Source organism: Chiroxiphia lanceolata, chromosome 26, assembly GCF_009829145.1.
Source record: "Chiroxiphia lanceolata isolate bChiLan1 chromosome 26, bChiLan1.pri, whole genome shotgun sequence".
Lineage (NCBI taxonomy): Eukaryota > Metazoa > Chordata > Aves > Passeriformes > Pipridae > Chiroxiphia > Chiroxiphia lanceolata.
In genome coordinates, this window is record NC_045662.1 from 3,703,867 (window position 1) to 3,726,367 (window position 22,501).

The following is a 22,501-nucleotide window of genomic DNA, read 5'->3' on the forward strand; positions in this document are numbered from 1 at the left end:
GGCGGGGCCGGCGCGCGCGCAGTGCCGTGGGGGCGCGCGGCCTCCCCGTGTCGCGATGGCCGAGCAGTGAGTGCGGGCGGGGCCGGGGGGTCCCGGGAGGGGAGCGGGGTCCCGTAGTACCGGCCAGGACCCCGGGCGGCTTCGGGGCCCGGTCCCGCTCCCCGGCCCGCCGGCTCCACCGGTCCCGGCTCGCTCCGGTGCGTATTCTCGGAGCGCACGGGCCCGGCCGGAGCGGCGCGGGAGCGGCTGGAGCTGGACCTGCGGCTCTCCGGCGTCATGTCCCGGAGGGGGATCAGGGACCCCAGCAACGCCCCGGGGTCAGGCGCTGTTCCGGGGGCTCGCGGAGCGGGAGCGGCCGGTCCCGGTCAGCGCCGCCCCTCGCTGCTGTCCCGGGCCTGTTCGTGCGCCTCGGCCGCGGGTGTTCCGCAGGCAGGAGCACTGCAGACCGACCGGGCCGTCATTTTGCCTGGTTCAAGTCTATGATGCATTTAAAATCCACGGGGATGTTTTTCTAATATCACTTGTTTCCGGGATTGAGCTCTCCGTTATTTGATGTTTGTTCTTTCTGTCCTGTTATAGAAAAATGGAAATTGCCACTCCTCCGACATCGAAGTGCATCATGTACTGGAAGAGGAAGGTCAAGTCCGAGTACATGCGTCTGCGGCAGCTCAAGAGGTTCCAGGCGAACATGGGAGCCAAGGTACAGACATGGCAAGGGCTGGGGCGTCCCTGAACCACTTCCCTTCAGCTCAGAGAGTCCAGGCAGTGCCAGGGGGTGTCAGGCCGTGGATTGATAAGCTGTTCTTGACTTGCAGGCTAGATCAGTGGGAACAGATGCTGCTTCTCCCCGTGCTCTGTCCTTGGTCTCGGGCCATGCAGGCGATGGCTCTCGCACACAGAAGGCTGTTGGATGAGCCCAAAAGGGCTTTTTTCCACTTGGTTTTTACAGTATCTCCCTGCTGAACACTCTCAGTGCTGTGGGTTTCAGATGGCTTTCTCTTGGCAGCAGGATTTCAGAGGGGGTTGGCTGGGATCAGGAGTTACCCTAAGCTCCCTGGCTGTTGGGTGGATTCTCATCAGAGTTTCGTACCAATGCTGAGTTTAATTAGAATTCATTCTAATGAGTATCACCAGTCTGAAATGCTCAGCCTTGTTTGTGTTTTGATGCTCAAAACAGAATCTCAGGAAGAATTTTAGTGTTCTCAACGGGATTTCTTAAATTTTGAGAGCTCCTTTCTCTCCTTTCAGGCTCTTTTTGTGGCCAACTTTGCGAAGGTTCATGAAAAGACTCAAATCCTGAATGAAGACTGGAAGAAGCTGCGAGTGCAGCCCGTGCAGTTGATGAAGCCAGTCAGTGGGCACCCGTTCCTGAAACAGGTGTGCAGTGGAAAAGGAGCACAGGAGCATCAAGTGGGGACTGGAACCAGGGCTCTGCAGGGAGCTGTGGGGATATGGGATGGGGTTTTGCTGTCCTAGGTCAGTGTCAGGCTGTGCCTCGCACTTTTGGGATGCAGAAATGGGCAAAAAGTACTCCAAAGTGCAGGACTCACAGAGTGGATGTGGGGCTTCCATGTGTTTGTCCTGAATTCTGTTTTCTCTCAGGCTGTGGCAGCCTCCCAGGGTGGTTCCTCACTGCCCTTCTCTGTACTTGCATTCCAGTGCACTGTTGAGAGCATTTTCCCAGGATTTTCAAGCCAGACACTGTACATGAGGACCCTGAACACGGTGGCACTAGTTCCCATTATGTACTCCTGGTCCCCTCTTCAGCAGAATTTCATGGTATGTGGGAGGCTGTGGGGCGCAGGGTCCTGGTGTGGTTGGTGTGTGATTGTTACACAGCTGGGAAGTGGTTCTTCAACCCACTTGTTTCAGGCGATGTCTGCTCGAGAGATGATGGAAAGTGTTGTTTTAGATGCTTGTTTTGTGGAATCCCATAAGCCAGCCATGTCTCACCCAGGTAGCCTTTACACATGACTCTTCGGCAGGGTCAAGGAGTTGCTTCACAGGGTTCAAGGAATAAATATGTTTTAGAGGGTCTTGCTCTGTTTGGGTTTTTTCCTAGGATTTTTATGTCCTTTTAAACAAAGAATTTTATTTCTTAGGCAGGTCCTTTCCTTTGTGACTGGGTGACAGTGGGATAGCACTGACATGTCAGGGATGAGACATCTGAATTTCTGCTGGTCCCTGTGTTGTTGGCGGGTGTGAGGGACCGGAGCAGCCTCGGCCACAGCCTCGCTGGTATCAGCAAATGCTGCTTTTCTGATTTGTGTCTGATCTCTCTTCAGGTGGAGGATGAAACAGTTCTGTGCAATATCCCTTACATGGGGGATGAGGTGAAGGAAGAAGATGAAACCTTCATTGAAGAACTTATTAATAACTATGATGGGAAAGTTCACGGAGAGGAAGGTAACCTGGGAGCAGCCAGCCCTGTCCCTTCAAGGCCAGGTTGGATGGGATGTGGAGCAACCTGATCTAGTGCCCTGTTCATGGCAAGAGGTGGAATGAGATGAGCTTAAAAGGTCCTGTCCAGCCCAACCCATCCTGTGGTTTTATGGTTCAGTCTCTTGCAAATAACATATCTAAGTAATTCAGAAGTCAAAAGGTGGCAGCAGTAACCAGGTTTTCTGTGGGAGCTCTCAGAGCAGGGAAACAGGACTGTGCCTGCTGTTCTCCTTTGCAAGGACACAGTCCTGCCTTTGGATATCCCACTCCATTCTTGGACTGAGGTGCTCTGGAGCAGATACTTCTGTGCACAAGGATTCACAGGCTCCTCTGGGATGCTGAAAATATGCAAGGGGGTGGGAGGAACTCAACAACTCTGTTCTGCTTGTGACTTTAGCCAAGAGTTTAATCAATGAAAAGCCAGTATATTCCCCTGCAGCACTGTCTGCCCCATCATAAAACTGCCTGGGGGGAGAAAGGCAGGGAAAACTCTGATGTGGCCTGTCCCCACATTGCTGAAAATGATAAAACACTCCTGACAAAACTGAGAGAAGGGCTCGGCTGGTAGCAGTGATGTGGCTGGCCTGTGGTTTGCCATGGCAAGGAGTGAGAAGGATGGTGGCAGTCCCACATCTCTGTGTTTCAGAAATGATCTCAGGGTCAGTCCTCATCAGCGATGCCGTGTTCCTGGAGCTAGTGAACGCCCTGAATCAGTACTCGGATGAGGAAGAGGAAGGACACAATGATTCTGAGGTGAAACAGGAGGATGGGAAAGAGGAGCTGCCAGTCACAAGGAAAAGAAAGCGAATTGCAGCAGAAGGTGGGTTTGGCCACAGGAATAGGCATTATGGTGGTCACGTTTCCATCCTGCTCTGGGTTGTTCTCACTGTCCACTGTGGACAGGCCAAGAAATCACCAGCTTAAAGTGTGATGAGAAGTAATTTAGATGAGTCATCTGGAAACCCATTTCCTAGTGAGATTAGCAGAGCTGGGTGTTATCTGAGGAGGCTGTGGGAGCTCTGCATGTGGAGGTTTTCAAGTGCTGGTCTGGCAAGCACCTATCAGGGAGGTGTGGGTGGATCTATTTCTGTGGGAGGCAGGGAGATGGGACATTTCAAATCCCTTCCAGACCCGCTTTCCGTGTATTAGTGTGTTTCTCTTCCCTCTCCTGTGTCACCTGGAGCTCTTGTTGCCTAGAGGAAGCTCTGGTCTGGAGGATTTTCCTGTGTCCTCGATGACCTTAGGAATGCTGACATGTAGTTTTGTCTTTGTCCTTGATCTGATTTGGGTGGCACAGGTACCAGGACCTTTGTGGATATAGAAAAGCATTGTCTGAAAGTCCTACCCTGGGACAAATAAATAGTAATAATGCTTAAGAAATGTTGATTCTTCCAGCAGTACATCATGCTGTGCTGAAAGTGATTCTGAAAATGCCTTAGCCTGGTTACAGGACTTTAGGCTTATCCATTGTGTATGGGATTACATTTCTGTCTTAAAATACAAACCTGAACATCGCTGGAATTGCTCTGTGTGAGAAGGAAAGGCCCGTTCACATCAGCTTGGCTGAGGAATTCTGTCTCCTCTTCTTTGCAGGTAGCAAGAAGTGTTCCAAGAAGCGTTTCCCCAATGACATGATATTCACTGCCATTTCTTCCATGTTTCCTGAGTACGGCTTTCCAGAGGATATGAAAGAGAGGTAGAAGATCTCTGCTTGGGTTCTGTTACCTTTCTTAGCAAGAGTCGAAATCTCTGTTTCAGAGGCCAGCTCTGGCCAGGCCACAGAGCTTGGTGCCTGCAGGCTCCGTGGGCAGAGCACGTTTTGAACCTTACAAAACCTTACAAACTGCAGTTCGACCTCGAGGTACCTGGGCCGGAGTCCGACGGGCCCAGGTAGTGACGTAGCCGTGTAAAGTGTCCCAAATGGGAGAGCGTGCACATCCCTGGGTGTTTCTGTTTGCCAACAGGTACCGGGAGCTCACGGAGGTGTCGGACCCCAACGTGCTGCCGCCACAGTGCACTCCCAACATCGACGGGCCGTGTGCCAAGTCAGTGCAGCGGGAGCAGTCCCTGCATTCCTTCCACACCCTCTTCTGCCGCCGCTGCTTCAAGTACGACTGCTTTCTGCATCGTAAGTGCCGTCTCGGCCGGACGCTTCCCTAGAGCCCTCTCTCCTCAGTTTTCCTCTGCACACCTTGCTTAGTCCGTGCTGCAGTCTCTGGAGGGTGGTGCCTCCCGAGTTTGCAGTGGGGCCTTAGGAGCTGACAGGTGCCCAGAAGCCTTTTGTACAGACGGCTCCACTCTTTGCTCCCACGGACGGCAGACCGACCTGCGTGGCCGTCCCCTCTCCGCGCTCAGCACGCCTCATCCGAGCTCCCGGCAGTTTGTGCCGTAGTCCTGCCACCACCAGACTTTGCTCTTGCTTTGCAGAAGCTCGTCAGTGAAAGGCATGAATGTTTCACTGCCAAAGTCTGGACATGCCCCTGTGTTTTGTTGCCTCACTGGAACTTACAGCTTCATCTTAGTCCTGTTCCTGCGGTTGGTCCTGCCAAAGCCTTTTGGATACTGCTTAGCTGCTGGACCTGCTGTTCTCCAGGTCTAAGGGCTTCTTTGGGAAGTCACAGGACTTTTTCCAGTGAATTATTTATTAAAAGATATAATATTAAGATCACGTGGTCTTTTTGTTTCAGTCTGAAAGCAGATCCTTTTCCTATGGCCTCTCCTTTCCAAGCTGCCGAGTCCCCGTTGTGGGTTGGAGCAGGGCTGCCCCAGGGGTTCAGCTGCTGTGGGAGCCCTTGGACACGCAGGCTCCCGCTTCCTGTCCCTTGCAGAGTGGGGGGAGACTCTTGGAGAATGCTAATAGTAAAGATAACTGTTACTTTTTCAGCTTTTCATGCTACTCCTAATGTGTACAAACGAAAGAATAGAGAGACCAAGATTGAGCCAGATCCTTGCGGCGCAGACTGTTTCCTCTGGCTGGTACGTTTCTGCGTTGCTGCTTTAGAAACCACGAGAGAAGTGCCCTGGCCAGCCCTGCTCTGCAGAGCTCTGTGGACCTTTTTCACAACTTCCATAATTAGTTCTAGTCCTTGTTGGATTCAGGACGGCGTGAATGCAAATGCAGACCTTACCAGATGCATATTTTAGCAGATGTCCAACAAAGACTAATTCCAGAGCTAGCAGATGGGAAATTGTGTGACAAATGATTTCTCTGGACTCAGTGCAGTGTTAGAGAAATTAAACCCAGGTTAAAAAGGAGCAGAGCAAGAGTCCAGGAAGATCCAGAGGAGTGGGCTGGGGGGGGGCAGGGCCAGGAAGCCTCTGCTGACCAGGCAGGGTTTGGCACTTGCTGAAGAGACCACACGTGCCCGGCCTCTTCCACCTGTTCTTGGTGGTGGCAGGACAGGGTTTGTCCCAGGGCCTGTAGAAAAGCCTTCCTGCGTTCCCTGGTGATCTGCCACTCGTCTTGTCTTCTGCTCTGCTTGCAGGAAGGAGCCAAGGAGTTTGCTGCGCTGCACAACCCCCGGTCCAAGTGCTCAGGCCGGCGCCGCCGCCGGCACCACGTGGTGGGTGCGTCCTGCTCCAACACCCCAGCAGTCACCGAGACCAGGGAGGGTGACAGTGACCGGGACACGGGCAACGAGTGGGCCTCTAGCTCCTCGGGTACGGTGCCAGCCCTGGGACACCCGCTCACCTCTGGTGTGGGCAGTGAGGGCGGGTGGGTTCTCACAGCTGGAGTTCTCCTGGGGTCCTCTCTGCTTCCAGCACAGCTGGGAAGTTTGGAGTTAGCAAACAGTCAGTGTTCCCAGAAAACCTGAGGGACACCAACCCTGCCCTTCCTGTTACTGGATTCACTGTCCTCTCCCAGAAAGAAGGAAAGTTGGCAAGAAAAGCAAGAGCTTTCCTGGGACCTGCAAAGCTCAGAGCAAGCCCTTGGCTCTGAGCACTGTTCCTGGCCAGAGGCAGGAGTGTGTGGCCAGGAGTGCAGTGCAGGGTTGTGAGGCACCATGAGGGGACCACTGGCCCCCAGAACCACAACGGCCAGGTGCCTTCTTCCAGGGTGTGTTTGGCTTAACATCTGCCTTTCCTGCCAGAGGCCAACTCCCGCTGCCAAACCCCCACCAAGCAGAAGCTGAGCCCGGCCTCCTCCCAGCTGTTTGCAGTGGAGACGCCACAGGAGCCTGTGGAGTGGACAGGAGCTGAGGAGTCACTCTTCCGTGTCTTCCACGGGACCTACTTCAACAACTTCTGCTCCATTGCCAGGCTGCTGGGGACAAAGACCTGCAAGCAGGTGGGTGCCTGGAGCAGGCGATACAGCAGCAGGAGAGGGGCCAGGGCTGGGGCCAGAGCCACTGCCTGTTGGTTTTATTTCTCTGCCACAAACCTCCCTGAGGAAGGTGTCACATCAACACGTTTGGAGTCCAGGGTGTTACTGTGCAGCAGTGCTGCTGTTGACAGAGTGAGCCCTCTGTGCCAGTGCTGTGGGTTCCCTCCTGTGTGTTGCAGCCGGGCATGCAGGCGCTCGTTTCCCAGGCAGGAGGAGCACATGGGCAGGGAAACAGGGCAAAGCTGCTGCTCGCTGGGCCTGGGCCTGGGAGCCCCTCTGTGTGTGCTTGCTCACACTCTGATTATGCTTTTGATAAAACAACTGAAGTGCACTGAACCTGTTTCGTCTTTTTGCTTCTGTTCTCTGGTAGGTCTTTCAGTTTGCCGTGAAGGAATCACTTATAACAAAACTGCCAACAAATGAATTAATGAATCCATCCCAGAAGAAGAAAAGGAAGCACAGGCAAGTGTTGGACAAGCTTGTTTTGTTCTTTAAATGCAACCAGATCTGCTCCTTTTTGTGCCAACGCATTCCTGGTAATCCCCATCTGGCTCCCATCTGTGCACACATCCTGCTGTCACACGGGACTGCTGGTGCTGCCACTGGGCACTGGCCCTGGCCCAGCTCAAGGGCTGCTACCCTCACTGGGGGCTCAGTGGTTCTGGGGTCTCAGTGGCCCTGTGGCCCTGGGCTCAGCCCAAAGACAGGGCATTGCTGGCTGAAACCTCTGCTGCCACTGCCCTAACAGCAGCCTCATCCTCAGCTCCCCAACCCGTGACCCACTTTCTGTGCTGATCCCAGTGTGTCCAGTATTATTCTGGCTCTGGTGTTTGCCTTAAAAAGCTTCTGCTGCAGCTGCATTGCTCTCATCTTTCTCCATTTTATGGCGGCTGCTGATCACTAATGCATGAAGCTGCCAAGCCTGTCCCTGCTGTGCTGGCTGCCGGTGCAGAGCAGTCCTGGCCGGCTCTCCCTGATGGCTCATGCATCCCCTCAACCCTTTCTGCTCCTTTTCCAGGCTGTGGGCTGCACACTGCAGGAAGATCCAGCTGAAGAAAGGTAGTGTTGGCTATGGCTGTGTCATGGGAGGTTTGTGACTGCCATGGTGGGACAACCACGTCCTGCTCACCATCCTGGCAGCTCTGCAGTGCAGGGGGGAGCAGCTCTGCCCAGCCAGGCTCCCTGGGGTGCCGGGGGCGTTGTGGCTGTGCCAGTGCCTACTGAGGCCACACTTGTGGTGGGGTTTACTGCAGCCAGGGGGAGGCTGAGAGCTGGTGTGCAGCCCTGCTGTACACTGGGCTGTGGTCAGTGAGCACAGCCTTGTGCCTGTGGGAGCCCTGACCAGTGCAGGCAGATGGGGAGCTTGCACCTTCTGTGCTCCAGTGCCCTGCATGTGCTGCTTTGAAAAGATTCCTGCAACGTACAGCTTCTAATCCGGGCATTTCTCATCTTGCTCTAGATAATTCACCAACCCAGGTGTACAACTACCAGCCCTGTGACCATCCAGAACATCCCTGTGACAGCTCCTGCCCTTGCATCATGACTCAGAATTTCTGTGAGAAGTTCTGCCAGTGCAACCCTGACTGTAAGGAGAGGCCGAGGACTATTGGGCAGGAAAGCAGCCAGCTCTCCTGGCACAGAGCAGAGGGAGGGTGCAGAGCTGGGGCATACCAGGGGCCTGCTTTATTCCTGCACTCACTGCTCTGTCCATCTGCAGCAGTTTGATTGCCAGCTGTTAAAATCCTAAGGGAAATAGTTCCATGCTGCCCTGCAACTTTGGCAGCTGAGAGACGCTGCTGTTAGAGAATGCTCATCATAGTATCTGTATCCCATGGGTGCTGCTGCTGGTCCCCTGTGAACAGGATGTGTGACCAGCATTTAAGATGAGCATTGGGTCAATGCTCTGCCATGTTTGTTTTTCGTGTCTGGGCTTTCATTCCCAGCTCTGCAATGGAAGCAACAGCCAGGCTTTGTTCTGTCCCTGCCCAGGGCCTGCCGGGGTGAGACCTGGCTAGGGGAGGAACATCTGGGGCAGGGACCCTGCGTGGCTCCTCTGTTCTCTGCCAAACCTCACAGTGCAAACCCTGGGCTGTGTCACTGCAGGTCAGAACCGCTTCCCAGGCTGCCGCTGTAAGACCCAGTGCAACACCAAGCAGTGCCCGTGCTACCTGGCTGTGCGGGAGTGCGACCCCGACCTCTGCCTCACCTGCGGCGCTTCGGAGCACTGGGACTGCAAGGTGGTCTCCTGCAAGAACTGCAGCATCCAGCGAGGTCTCAAAAAGGTATTGACAGCAGCATGGCAGGGGCTGCCTCAGGGCTGATACACAACTGCTGCTGCTGTGTGGGAGGGGGGCGTGAGGCCCCCGCAGCTGCCTGAGTGCTGAGGTCTGGAAGAGAAGCTGCTCTGCCCCGGGCTTCTGCAGCACTTACTCTGGAGTGGGGATTGTGGATGTGAAAATCAGGAGACGTGAGTTACGTGAGGATGGGTTTGAGAGCAAGTGAGTGTAAAAAAAGTGGCTCCAGAGAAAGGTTTGGTCTTGAATTCTGCTGGTCAGGTCAAGGGATTTTACATTAAAAAAAAAAATCAGACAAAGTTGCAAATTAGTGTGTGTCAAGTCCTGTGCAGCTCCATGTAATGGTGTAAGTCTGTGTCACCATAACAAGGGGATGCTGGATGGACGCTGACTCCCCTCTGCCCCTGTGATCTGGGTGCTGTGAGGTGCTGTACCTGCCAACCCTTCCCACTTTCTTTCACCTTGGTTCCAGCATTTGTTGCTGGCCCCGTCGGACGTGGCTGGCTGGGGCACTTTCATCAAGGAGGCTGTGCAGAAGAACGAGTTCATCTCCGAGTACTGTGGGGAGGTCAGTGCTGCTGTGCCGGGCACACAGGGGTCTGCCTGTGGGGGGAGGGCTTCCTTCAGCCATGGGGACAGCAGGGACAGCTGCTCTGCCGTGGCCATGGGCTCAGTCTGACCAGGTTTGGAGAGTGAGTCTTGTGCTATTTCAGAACACATCTCAGTACCTCTGGCCCTCCACTGTGGAGGAGCGTGTTCTATGTGCGCTGCTCCCTGGGAACCCTGCTCTGGCCTCTGCCCCATCCTTGGGAGCCCTGGCGAGCTCCTGCCTGTGAGATGGGAGGGAGGGCAGGAGCGTTTTTCCAGGAGGCAGGTGAGTGCCTGGTTCAGCCCTCAGCTGCTCAGTCTTTCAAGGTGTTCTCCCTCTACAGCTCATTTCCCAGGACGAGGCTGACCGGCGAGGAAAGGTCTATGACAAGTACATGTCCAGCTTCCTCTTCAACCTCAACAATGGTAATTCCCTGGGGCTGCCAGGGGTGGAGAGGCCGGGGCTGCTGGCCAGGCTGGCAGGCTCAGCCCAGCTCTCGCCTTGGTGACAGGCCTGGCCTTACACCACAGTTTTCTTCTTTTTTTTTTTCTTTAAATAGATTTTGTTGTTGACGCCACCCGCAAAGGAAATAAAATCCGCTTTGCTAACCACTCGGTGAACCCCAATTGCTATGCCAAAGGTGAGATCCCCCTGCCCAGTCAGACCAGGCAGGGTACAGCGCTGTGAGAGCTCTGGCCCAAGCTGGGGCTGCACGTCTCTGATATCATCTCTCTGGTTGCAGTTGTAATGGTGAACGGAGACCACCGGATTGGCATCTTCGCTAAGAGAGCCATCCAGGCAGGAGAGGAGCTCTTCTTTGACTACAGGTACCTTGGACAGCAGGGGACTGGGCTGCAGAGGTGACCCCACCTTCTGTAGAGGTTTGTGGGGACTGTGGGAGGTCACTGCTGCAGCCGTGACTTCCTGTCTTGCAGGTACAGCCAGGCAGATGCCCTGAAGTACGTTGGCATAGAGAGGGAGACAGACATCATCTAGGCCCGGGGGCAGTCCCGGCACACCTTGCTGCTGCACCTTGTAAGCAATGCCATGTTTGCTTCACGCTGACATGACTGCTGCTGTTCCCACTGCTGTGTGTGTCACAAGTGCTACTTTCCATCCAGACACCCAGAGAGACTCGGGGCAGGAGTGTGAGCAGTGCCTGTGCCCCAGCTGCTGTCCCAAGGTGGTTTCCCCTCTGCCCCAGCTGGCTGGGGCACAGGAACCACCCAGCCATGGCTGGAGTTGGCACCAAGGGATACCTGGGGATGGGAGAGCAGCACTATGCAACACGTCACTTTGAATAGGGATGCCACTGAGCTGGGTAGAGACAATGTTAAAGTCAGTGCCCATGGTGGCCCAGGGAAGGCTCCTCGGAAACCTGCCTTGGGCTTTGTGATCCTCTGGCCCTGGGGATAAAGGGGAAATATTCTCTGGTGGGGTGAGGTTTGGCCTTAGCACCCAATGCAAAAAGGAAAGAAAAAAGCACTTTAAACTAATCCCCAGCTGGTGGCTGGGCCCTGTGTTTCATGCTGGGTATGGAGGGACTGCAGGCATCCTGGGTGACCTGCATCCGTCAGCACCTTTGCAGGGACATCACTCTGGGTTTGGGACAGGGCAGGCTGATGGGGCCTGGTGTGACCTGAAGGGTGGAGCTGTCCCCTGAGAGCCACATGTGCTGCCAGCTGCCTGCCCAGCCTGGTGCTGGGTGCTGGGCCATGCTCTGCCCAGTGTCCAGGGCTGAGTTCCCAGGATGGTGCAGGGAGCCTGGCCAAGCCCTGGCCTGGCACCGAGGGGGCTGGGCCCCCCAGCCCCCTTCCAGCTGTGTGGTACATGAACACAGAGAGGTGCTGGGTCTGCCTGGGAGCCAAGCCCTCCCTGGCCCAGCCCTCACCATGCTTCCCCAGTCCCCTGCCACGGCAGGCCAGGCTGTCTGTCCATCCTTCCCACTGTCCATGATGCCCTCCTGGAGCTTGGAGGTGTTTGGGTTTGTCTGGAGCAGTGCTTGTACCCCAGCACCTGCCTGAGCCCCGCTCCCTGCTGCCTCCGTCCGCCTGGCTCCCCTCAACCCTGCTCTCAGCTCAGCGTCTTCTGCCACTTCGGCCATAGCTGCACTATGCCAGGCTTTTGTCTGTGGTTTGTTGACGGTGAATAATGGTAATAATAATGCACTTTAAATAACATGGCTTGTAGCCTTTGTCATAATAAAGTGGTAGCGAAGACCCTCCCCTGCTTGCTGGTCTCTGTTACTTTGGGAGCAGCTGGCAGCAGCCTGTTCCCTGCCTGTCCCCTGCCTGCTGGGCTCAGCCCAGCCATGGCTCCTCAGAGCCCAGGGGGAATCAGGAGTGGTCAGGAGCTGCTAGCTGCCCAAATCACACTGGCTCGGGGTGGGGAGGGGACAGAGGTGTGTGGCAGGGAAAGCAGGACACAATGTGTGTGTGCAGCAGCAGCTGAGCTGCCTCTACCCCGGCTAGTTACACCCTGCATCCCATTCCAGGAGCAGGAATTGCTGTTGTCTGTGTGGTCCCTCTCCTGGTGCAGGCTAAGCTAGGGTGAGTGGAGAGGATCTGCCTGGGCTGCCAAGGGGAAGGCTGGGGAGTGTCAAACGCCGTCATTCTGCCTTTATTTGATTATCCTCACATCTCATTCAACAGAACAGGATTTTTAAAAATAAAGTGCCCAGTGGAGCCAGGCCTTTGGGTAGATAAATGCGTTTCTGTAACATCGTCTTACCACAACACAGCGAGTGAACAGGAGCTTTCCCTGGGCTGGAGGTTATCAGCAGGACTGGCACTTCATATAGAGAAGTAGCAAACTACAGACCACGCACCATGACACGCGGAACGTCGGGCCCGTTTGGTTTTTTTATACAAACCGATAGAATAAAAAAAACCCAGAGTGTAGTAGAATATCCAGCAACAAAAATGGTAGAAAGGATCTGTACCTGATCTTAATGAAAGCAGCATCTCAGCAAGGTGCAGCGGCGGCATGCGCGGCGCCGGCGCAAGGTATTGCTCGGCACCCCGGCTGTGCGGGGCCAGTGCTCGTGGCTCTGCGTGGCGCTGGCGAAGCGAGCAAAGCAGCGGGTCATCTACGCGGGCAGCGCTAACGGGTGGCAGCAGCCGGGTGCCCCCGGCCAGAGGGAGGGTGGGGGCCGGGCCCGGGGCTCCTCACAGGAGGCCAGGCGGGATTTGGCAGCTGCGGGGGCAGCAGCCTGCCTCCGGCGAGGGGGCTGCCGCCGTGCCCAGGGCGAGTGGGGCTGGGGCTCGGCAGGTCACAGCCGTGCTCCGGGGCTGGTCGGTGGTGGCCACGGGGAGGAGATGGTGGTCGGTGCGGTCTGGACCGTCCAGAGGAGGATGTTGGCAGTTCAGGTGTGCTTGGCCCTTTGGTCCCGCGACGCTCGCTCATCCCCGGGCAGGTCTTGGGGATGTGGGGGCTGTGAGCCCGTCCCACCCCAATAGCCCCTGCTATTCCCCTCTCGCCTCCTCCAGGATCTGGGGCAAGTTCTGGTCCTTGCGTGCTGACACTGGTTTGGTAGCGCTGCTGTAGTCCTGGATGGCCTTGGGTTCGTTGGTGTGGTAGGAGCCCTTGTAGCGGTGGTGGTAGAAGTACAGCAGTGCCAGCAGCCCCCCCAACAGCAGAAGCAGGAAGATCACAACTGTGGGGGAGAGGCAGCAGTGAGGGTCTGGGAAGGAGGTGCAGGGCCAGGGCAGAATTTGGGACACCATCCAGGGGCTTCACTTACACCCAATGATGATCCCAATCCAGCCGTCGTCGTGCACATGGGGGAACTCTGCAGAGATAGAGTGGGTAGCTGAGAGTGGGCTGCAGCGAGGTCTTGTGCTGGAGCTTCCCCTCTGCAGCTGGTGCTTGTCAGGGGCTCTGTTCAAGCCAGGGTCCCACCACAGCACCTACCTATGCCCATGTACCAGGGGTCCATCTCAGGAGGGATGAGTATGGTGGTAAGGGGGAGCATTGAGGCACAGCTTGACTCCACCAGCTCCCCCCGAATGCTGTAGGGCCGCAGGGCACTGGTGGGGTGGAATATGGTTTTGAGGGGCACGAGGGTGTTGAACTTCACCCCTGAGAGGCAGCCTGAGAAGCCGGGTGTGTTGTAGCGCTGGATCTCGGGGTCAATCACACCGGTTTCTGTGGGGGGCACAGAAGGAGATAGCTCATCCCTCTTGGAGAGCAAGGGCCATGCTGGGCAGAGGAGACCCTGGAGACTCCAGCATGGGAAAGGGGTGGCCAAGGACTGGACCCAGCTCACCCATCACACGCCCCAGGTAGAGGTTTTTGGGAGAGTCCAGCTTGCTGTCCACAAACACGGAGAACTGTTGCTCCATGACGGGGAGATAGTCCACCTGGGAGGCAGGTGCCCAGTGTCAGCACCCGTGAAGCCACCCCACCTATACCCCTCTCAGCCTGACCTGCAGCCCCAAAGCCCCCAGGCCCTGAGGGGAGGGTGCCCTGGCCCGTACCTGGGTATACAATGTGCGGTGCTGGCGGGTGATGTTGACACGGTGGGGCCTCCCGTCTGTCACTGGCTTGGTGGTGAGGGCGAAAACATAGGGGCTGGTGCCCAGCTGGTAGCGTAGCTGCAGGCTCCCTGCGGGCAGTGGGGGCCATCAGCAGGGCCAGAGCTCTCAGTGGACACATCCAGCTTGTCTATAGGGCTGGGGAGTAGCATCCACAGAGAGAAGGGTCCCGTGCAGCCCCAGAACTTGGGGGGGTCCCCTCAGGCTCTGTGTGAGCTCCAGGGCAGGGAGCCCTGCCCTCACCATCATCCTTGATGAGCACGGCCATATAGTCCTTTACAAAGGTGCTGACATAGAGCAGCACGGCAGGCGCTGAGGTGGTGCTGAAGCTGAAGCTGACCTCCTCGCTGGTGAGGTTGTAGCCAGGCAGGGGCTGCCAGGGGCTGCTGATGATGCTGGCGAACTCGCGGGCAGCGTACAGAGACACGGGCAGGATGTTGTACCGCACCCAGGTGCCCTCCTCAAAGTACCCGCCGATGTCTGCGGGGGAGCCCACGGGGTGAGGGAAGCGTCGGCTCCTCAGCCCCTCTCACCCCGCGGAGCACAGCCCTCACCGTGGTTGCAGAAGGGCCCGGTGAAGGCGGAGATGCTGCAGTTGCAGCTGTAGTGGCTGTAGCGCTCAACGCAGAGCCCGCTGTTCTGGCAGGGCACCGGCGGGTCCTGGCAGTAACCGGTGCAGTTGACCCGCACACCCTCCGTCTCGTTGGCCTTGCCCTCCAGGTTGAGCGTCACCCCGTTCATCCGCAGCCCCCGCAGGCACCCCAGGAATGGACGCATCTTGTGCTCCGCCGCGCCTGCAGTGGGGCCGAGGCTCAGCACCCTGTGGCATGCAGGGACCTGGGGGTGCGGGGCCACGGCTGGGGGCTCTCACCGACATAGAGGGGCCTGTCAAACTCCAGGCGGACGAAGCTCTGTGGGGGGGCCGGCCGCACCACCCAGGGCAGCTTGTCCACCCGCAGCCGTGCCAGCTTGACGTTGAGCTCAGCCTTCACCTGGTGCCACTCATCATCGTTCCAGGGCACCACTGACCGCACCGTCAGGTTCTCATCCCCGTTCCCAATGTCGTAGATAAACACCACATCCCTGGTGGCTGCAAGGATGTGGTGTTGGGAGGAGCCCCCCCAGCCTCACCGCCCCCCACAGCCCTGCACCCCCTGCCCCCCGTACTGTTGAGCTCAATGCGGATGTAGTTTCTGGTGCCAGGGTTCTCCAGGAAGACTCCAGATAGGGCAGTAGTCTTGAAGTAGAAGGAGATGTCAAGGCTGTGATTGGCCTGGAAGGTGGGGAAGATCAGGGCTGCACCCCTGTTGAAGGAGACGGTGTTCCAGGTGTTGCCTGTGGGGAGCAGGAGGGGCAGTGAGGGATGAGCAAGGACCCTCCCTGGGTGGGGGACCTCGCAGGTGTGGGACCCCTGTGGGTGTAGGCACTCTGCAGGCAGGGGACCTTCCATGGGGCTGGTCACTCACGGTCTCCGTAGCATCGCAGGGGCCCCAGCAGGAACTGGGCTTCAGAACCAGTGCGGTTGGTGTCCCCAACCACAACCTGGGTGACAGGTAAGTGGTCCACAAAGGTCAGCAGACCTTTGTCTGTCCTCCTGCAAATGGTGTGTGCATCAGAGTGGCTGTGAGGGGCTTCTGTCCCTTTGCCAGCCTGCACCCCTATTACCCCCATCTGAGGGCCCCAGAGTCTGTGCCCCCCATGCCTGCAGCCCCTGCCCCTCAGCCTCTGTCCTGCAGACCCCACCACTCACCACAGTGCGTGGTCGGCATCGCAGTTGCAGAAGTACTGGGGGTCGGCACAGTTCTTGTCCAGCCCGCAGGCGCAGCGCTGGATGCCCGGCTGTGAGCCACCCCAGTAGTAGTGCCGTTCATCGTTCCGGCCCATCCAGAAGCTGAAGGGCAGCCCAGCTGCGAGCACAGGGGAGGGTGAAGACACTGTCCCAGAGCACAGCCCTGCAGTGCAGCCCCACGGCGCAACCCCAGTGCCCCCAGCACTCACAGGGTGTGTTGAGCAGGCGGGAGCTGTAGCAGTGGAACTCGATGCGCTGCTCACAGTACTCAGAGGCATTGGCCAGTGCTGAGACCTCAGCCCAGGAGGCGTTCCAGTACTCTACAGCCCCCAGGTAGAGCTGGTCCACACTGGAGCCCGTCACCCGTGTGGCGTAGTGGCGGTTGTGACGGATGATGGTCCATGCTCGGTCGTCTGCACTGACAGGGAGCTTTTAGGACTGGACCCCCAGGACACCCTCACTACCTCTATTCTGCTCCAGCCCCGATACACAGGCAGGGCTGGTCCCCAGGGGCACTGGACAGAGAGAGCCCCTGGCCTCCTGCTGCCCCCACCTCGGATGTCACAGTACACCATGAAGGGCTTGAGTGGCCCGCTGCCATCCGGGTCGATGGTGTAGTTGCCTGAGGTTTTCCCGCTGACCCGGTAAGCATCACATGATTCTTTGTAAAGGGCTGGAAGAGAAGAATGAGGTGGGGGTCAGTGTGAGGGGGACACTAGGCAGAGGGAGGGGCCACACGTGCCCTTACTGTCCCTGACCCACAAGTCTCCAGGCTCACATTTGTGACAGGTCTCCCCTTTGTACCCCGTCAGGTCGCAGATGCACATGAAGTCATCCCAGGACTGGATGCAGCGGCTGTCATGCTCACACAGGTTGGGGGTGCACCTGAGGGTGCAGAGGGCTCCTGTCCCAGCACCAGCACAGCCCCTCAGTGCCCCTCACTCCCAGGCAGCACCCCTGTCCCAGTCGATACCTGTCTGTGATGCCACAGACGTTGAAGAACACATTGTGGTACTCCGCCAGCCGCCGATGCACCAGCAGCTCCACATCCACGGGCTGCAAGTCCACGTTCAGCATCTGCAGGCAGCCATGGAAGGCTGTCTGGTTCGACCTGCAGCCGGTGACTGAGGCTGGCTTGGGGCAGCCTGCAAGACAGAGCAGGGTGAGCAGCCCCTAGGCACATGTCGCCCTGGCCTCTGCCCCACTGCCCACCTCCAAAGAAGTATTCGCCACCAGTACGGAGCTGGAATGGGTGTGCCACCCGAAACTCGGCACCATCTTCATTATCAATGGTCACAACAGCTGAGCCTTCCCGTGCCACCAGGTGCACTGAGTGCCAGAAGCCGTCATTCAGGCGATACCCTGTAGGGACAGGAGGGTGTGTGGGGAGGCTCCGCTGCCACACTGGCCCCACTCCCTGTACTGGCTCCCCAGCCCACCTGCGGCAAACTCCAGCTTCTTCTTGCCAGGCTGGGCAATGGAGACATTGACCTGCCCCTCACTCAGCACCATCTCGAGGGAGCCCAGGCCATCAGAGAAGTTGGTGTAGAGCAGGAGCCCAGTGGTGTCCCAGGAGCGGAAGCGGAAGCTGACGACCAGGCGGTTCCTCCGTGGGCTCCCCGGTACCCGCACGTAGTTATTGATACCGGCGAAGGTGATGGGGGTGGTCAGCTGGTCCTGGCAGTAGTGGCCCACGCTGCCCTGGGGACAACCACGGGATGAGGTGAGGAAGGGGATGTTCCCATGGCAGGGAGGCCCCTCCCATCCCCACAGTCCTGGCCCCAATCATGCCCAATCAATCCCAATGCCTGGTAGAACCAGGCAGGCACCCCAGGCCAGGGATAACCTTGGGTGGTCAATGCGGTGCCGCTTGGCTGAGCACAGCTGCTGCCCAGCCCTGCGCCACCCCACAGTGGGCAGGGAGCCTGGCCTCAGGCAAGGGGTCACCCCCCAGTGGGGCTAAGGACGTTCAGGAAAAGGATCCTCCCACAGCAGGGACAGGACCCCCAGAGAAGGGGCACCCCCCGGCCTGGACCTCGAAGCGGATGTTGGGTCTCCGGTGCCGGGCCAGGTCAGCGATGTTGACCCCATTGAAGATGATGTTCTCCATGCAGCCCCGGAAGTTTTGCCGGTAAGTGAGGTGCTGCTTGTCCTGGTCAATCACCCCCCCGAAGAAGATCTGGGAGGCAGAGGGAGAGGGTCAGTCCCCCTCTAGGGGGACACCACCAGTCAGCATCCCAGCAGTCCCCTGCCTGCTGCACCCACCTCAGTTTCGAGGTCAAGCTGGTTGAAGGTGCCACGGCAGCGGAAGCGCTTGACCTCCCCGTCCAGCGTCAGGTTGACGTAGTGGCCGAGGCGCTCAATGTGCAGTGAGTGCCAGTGCTGGTCATCCAGGAGGCTGCCCACCGCCACTGTTGTGTGGCCCTCACTGGCATGCAGTGGGCTGCTGCCTGGGGAGGGGCAGCGTCAGCCGGCAGCCCTCTGGCCCCACGTCCTCAGCCCCCTGGCCCTGGCTCACCTAAGCTGATGTGCAGGAGGAGCTGGGCCTGTTTGAGCTCCACCGTGATGTAGTCACCCTGTGAGCCCTCCCCATGCATCAGCACCCCGTCCTGCTCCAGCGTTTTGAAGTTGAAGGAGATGTCATCCTCAAAGGTGCTGACCCTCTTAGCCCGGAAACGGTAGGAGATGGCATCATCCCCATCAAAGTAGAGCACGTGGGACCCTGGGGAGAGCAGAGCAGCCCCAGCCATGTCACTGCCTGCAGCAGCAGGTGCCCTGGCACGGGGAACACTCCCTTCTGCTGTGGTCTATGCCATGGCTGCAGACCATTTGGGTGCAATCCCCTCTGAGAGTGTTTTCCACAGTGCCAGAGCCAGGGTCCTGCTGCAAAGGGCTGCTGGAGTCCCCGGCCAGGTACTCACGGTAGGGGCAGCCGTAGAGTCCCAGGCGCAGCCCGATCTTCCCACGTGGATTCCATGCCACTGGGATGATGCGGATGTAGCGTGCAAGGATGGGGTAGTGCAGGTCATGCCGCACCACCCCACTCTCGTTCACATTCCCAAAGAACGTCTGAGGATCAAGGGTTGCTGTCAAACACCTTGCTCCAGGCAAGGGGTCTCTGCCCCCCTCAGAGGACCCCCTCCCGCAGGGACCCCAGGACTCCCCCCTACCCAGTTGCTGCCCTGCTGGAAGAAGGGTTTCCAGCTGGTGGGGTGGTCTCCGTAGAGCACGATGTAGCGAGTCAGCCAGTCATAGGTGTTGAAGGTTCCCTGCGTGGCCACCGCGTTGATCCGGTGCTTTTGCATCAGGTCGATCTGGAGCCAGGGCTGCTTGTCCCGGGGATCAGGGGACCAGCCGCTGGTGCCTGTGGGGGAGCTGCTCAGCTGACCCCACAGCCCTGCACCCAGTGGCTCCCAGCTGAGCAGGGGCTGCTTGCTCAGCCCCACCCCAGCACTCGACTGGATTCCTCAGCCCTTGCCGAGGACCCCCCCGGCCCACGTGCCCCGCCCAACCTGCGTCCCGATCCTGCAGGGGGACTCACTGTGCAGCCGGGCAAAGCTGGGCGAGTAGAAGATGTTGTATCTGGAGGAGGCACCGATGGAGTAGGAGTAAAGGGGAGCGACGAGCTCATCGTAGCATGGTCCTGTGGGGAGAGTGGGGCTGGGGGCGTGCTCGGGGCACTGAGCTGGGCAGTGCCCCTATGGAAACTCTCCCGACCCAGCCCTGCAGACTCTATGGGCTCTGGGGACCCCTGCAGACTCTGTGGGCTCTGGAGACCCTGCTGCCTCTGAGGGCTTTGGGGACCCCGCGGCCCCCTCGGGCCGGCGGCGCGGCGGGCCCGCTCCGCTCTCCCCTCCCACTGCAGCGGAGCTGACACACCTCTGCGGGCCCCGGCGCCCGCACCAGCCGCCTCTGCACTGACGTGGGCGACGGGACCCCCCATCCCGCCCTGCCCCGCCCTGCCGGGTCACAGTCCCTCGTGGGAGCGCAGGGGGTCCCGTGCAAACCCTCGCGGCACCGGCAAAAGACGCTCTGACGGGGTCGGAGTCCCGAACCCCTCGCAGGGTCCCCCCGGCCGTGTCGGACGAAGCCCGGGGAGTCCACAAGCACCCCCAGCTCTCACTGCAAGGCCCGTGCTCCATCACCCCCCGGTCCACCGGCCCCCATCCCACAGCCCCCCACCTCCATCCCTTTTCTCCCCGACCCTGGGGAAAGGGGCCAAGGGTCCCGGCTCCGGGGGCCGCAGGGAACTGTCCAGTGCGGCCAGGACCTCGCCGATCCCCGTGCCCGAGCAGATGCCCCAAGCCCCGGTACCGGGCCCGGCCCGGTTCAGCCCCGCGGCGGGGTCGGCCCGGCGGGCGGCGGCGCTGGCCGATGTGCTGGCGGAGCCCGACAGGTCCGGCGGGGCGCCCCCGCTCGCCTGGGCATCCCCGGGCATCCTGGATCCTCGGGTCAACCCGGCTCCCCCGGTCCCCGGAGGCTGCGGGCGGGCGCGGTTCCGCCGGCGGTGGCGGGGCCGCTGGAGGCCGCCCCGGGCGGGGCGGGGAGGGGGAGAACCCGGACGCCCGTGTCCGGCGGTGACCTTGAGGACGATGCGGACCGGGGCAGTAGAGGAAACCGAGGGATGCCCGGGGGAGAACGGGGGATGATCGTGAGAGCGGGGTTGAGGGGGCGGCCCAGGGATGCGGGGCCGGGGTGGCAGGCGCGGTCCCGCAGTGCGGAGCGGCCGCTCCCGGGACTGCGGCTTCACTTACGTGCGAGGCAGCCGGGGCCGGGGCGCAGGAAGCCGACGCAGGCGGCGAGCAGGAGCCCGAGGAGGCGGCGGGCGCCCATGCTGAGCGCCCCGAGCGCCCTCGACGCCGCCGCTCCCGGTGCTGCAGCCGCACGGTGGAGCGGGGCCGGCGGCTCCGCCCATGGGGCGGGGGGGGAGGCCGGGACCGGGCCGGGGGGGCGCGGGGGCCGGGCTTGGCGCAGCGCAGAGCCCCGGCCCCCCTCGCCGCACCCCGGAGCAATGCTCCAGCCGGTCGCCCGATTCCCCCGGTCCTCGGCCCCGCGGGGTGCCGGCCGCCTCGGGCTGCACCGGGACACGGCTCGCGGCCTCGGTGGGCTCGCGGGGGGGGGCACGGGCATAGCGAGGCCGTGCAGGAACTCCGCTGGTATCCCCGGGAGGTTCCTCTGCAGCGCCTGGCCCTTGTCGAGCCCCGAGCCCCCCCAGCCCTTATTCTCTTGCAGCCCCGGTCCGGAAGGGGGGGTCGGAGCAGTGCCCGCAGCCCCCCCGCAGCAGATGTGGCGGCGGTTTGTAATCAAGCCACAGATTAAGGCCTTCAGGTCTCGGGGTCGCTGCTCTCTCCAGTGGTGCAGAAGAAGGGATTTAGCCCGTGTCTGCTCCCAAACAATCCCCAGATGCCCACAGAGGGGCCGGGGGGGGCTGGCGACTGCCTGGCCTACATACACCTACAAACCCTCTGTGCCCCGTGTCCCCTGGCCCCTCAGGAGCAGGAGACCCACTCTCCCAGGAGCCCTAAGCAGCTCTGAGGGATGGGGATGCCCCGACAGCCGTTGGGTCCATGCTGGCTCCGGGTGCTGGGCGGGAGCTCGGCAGGGCAGCTCCACACCACTGGCTCTCAGCAGGGCAGCACAGCCATGACCTGCGGGTACCCAGTGCTGGGGCTCCTTCCTGCCCAGGCAGAGTCGAGACCTGGGCTGGGGAGTGAAAGAGGGAACAGAAAGCCCCAGGTGTGGCAGGAATGATGTGGGACAGCCAGTGGTGCACCGAGAGTTCTGCTACCGGGAGCTGGAACCATGTGCCAGGGTCATTGGCACCTGCCCTCCTGTCCCTCAGACCCCAGCAGTGCTTTTGGGTCCATCCCCAGGAAAGGCACAGCCCACTTGACCTTATCCTGACACCCCAGGGTGCTACCTGCTCTGGCCACAGTCCCCATGTCCTCTCCTTGTGCTGGGTCAGGTCTGTGACAGCCCTAGTGGGGACATGCGGAGTCCCTGATGCGCTGTAGGGCCAGCATTGGCCCCGGGACTCTCCTCCTTCCCCTTCCCCCAGGATGCAGGGTGTAGGATGGCACCCCCTGAGCCAACACTGGGCAGAGGTCTGCAGCCACATCCCTGCACTGCAGAAAGAGCAGGGGAGGGGAAATGACCCTCCAGCAAAGAGCTCTGGGGAACCCCCAGGGACTGGAGGCCTCTGCCCAGTCGCTCTCCAGCCAGGGTACAGCAGCGCCACAGCCCCACAGCCCCATAGCTATGCCTAGGACCCCACACCCACCTGGAGGCAACAGGAGGGCCGAGGGCAGAGCTGGGATAAGCCGCAGCAAAGACTGCTGTAGCGGGGGAGAAAGGGGGATTGAGGGATTACTGTGGAAAACGGCTGGGAGCCTGTTAAAGCTGGGGATCAATTTGCTCCCCCCTGGGAAAAGGAAAGTGGGGCCTCTGCCCCACAAGAACTAATCTGCTTCTTAACGAGGAGCTGGGAATTTTGTTGTCAACAACCAGCAACATGCCTGCCCAGAGCCA

At 59.4% G+C, this 22,501-nt stretch overlaps 2 protein-coding genes across 4 annotated transcripts; one reads left to right on the top strand and one right to left on the bottom strand.

Annotated features, from left to right (window-relative positions):
• Positions 1 to 12,317, top strand: EZH1 (enhancer of zeste 1 polycomb repressive complex 2 subunit). 3 transcript variants are annotated; one of them, XM_032711292.1, is made up of 21 exons: positions 1 to 66; positions 580 to 700; positions 1,249 to 1,377; positions 1,660 to 1,779; positions 2,286 to 2,406; positions 3,089 to 3,262; positions 4,036 to 4,138; positions 4,407 to 4,570; positions 5,327 to 5,418; positions 5,928 to 6,102; positions 6,534 to 6,730; positions 7,137 to 7,228; positions 7,785 to 7,825; positions 8,226 to 8,351; positions 8,870 to 9,048; positions 9,533 to 9,628; positions 9,993 to 10,074; positions 10,209 to 10,289; positions 10,392 to 10,476; positions 10,585 to 10,684; positions 12,301 to 12,317. In XM_032711292.1, exons 1-20 carry the CDS (start codon positions 56 to 58, stop codon positions 10,643 to 10,645), a joined length of 2,250 nt encoding a protein of 749 aa, XP_032567183.1. In that variant the 5' UTR covers positions 1 to 55; the 3' UTR covers positions 10,646 to 10,684; positions 12,301 to 12,317. The 3 variants fall into 3 exon arrangements, with proteins under 3 accessions (XP_032567183.1, XP_032567182.1, XP_032567184.1); XM_032711291.1 differs by lacking the exon at positions 12,301 to 12,317 and having other exon boundaries at positions 10,585 to 11,873; XM_032711293.1 differs by lacking the exon at positions 12,301 to 12,317 and having other exon boundaries at positions 27 to 70; positions 10,585 to 11,873.
• On the bottom strand, positions 12,246 to 20,833 carry CNTNAP1 (contactin associated protein 1). The gene is made up of 24 exons (XM_032711290.1): positions 20,728 to 20,833; positions 19,515 to 19,616; positions 19,144 to 19,337; positions 18,895 to 19,042; positions 18,492 to 18,695; positions 18,239 to 18,423; positions 18,009 to 18,152; positions 17,413 to 17,674; positions 17,186 to 17,335; positions 16,947 to 17,118; positions 16,752 to 16,858; positions 16,527 to 16,646; positions 16,183 to 16,386; positions 15,935 to 16,091; positions 15,651 to 15,778; positions 15,352 to 15,519; positions 15,056 to 15,274; positions 14,739 to 14,978; positions 14,428 to 14,664; positions 14,128 to 14,255; positions 13,917 to 14,010; positions 13,562 to 13,795; positions 13,392 to 13,439; positions 12,246 to 13,304 (listed from the first exon to the last, which is right to left on the bottom strand). Exons 1-24 carry the CDS (start codon positions 20,804 to 20,806, stop codon positions 13,114 to 13,116), a joined length of 3,915 nt encoding a protein of 1,304 aa, XP_032567181.1. The 5' UTR covers positions 20,807 to 20,833; the 3' UTR covers positions 12,246 to 13,113.
• Positions 20,834 to 22,501: the final 1,668 nt, after the last annotated feature.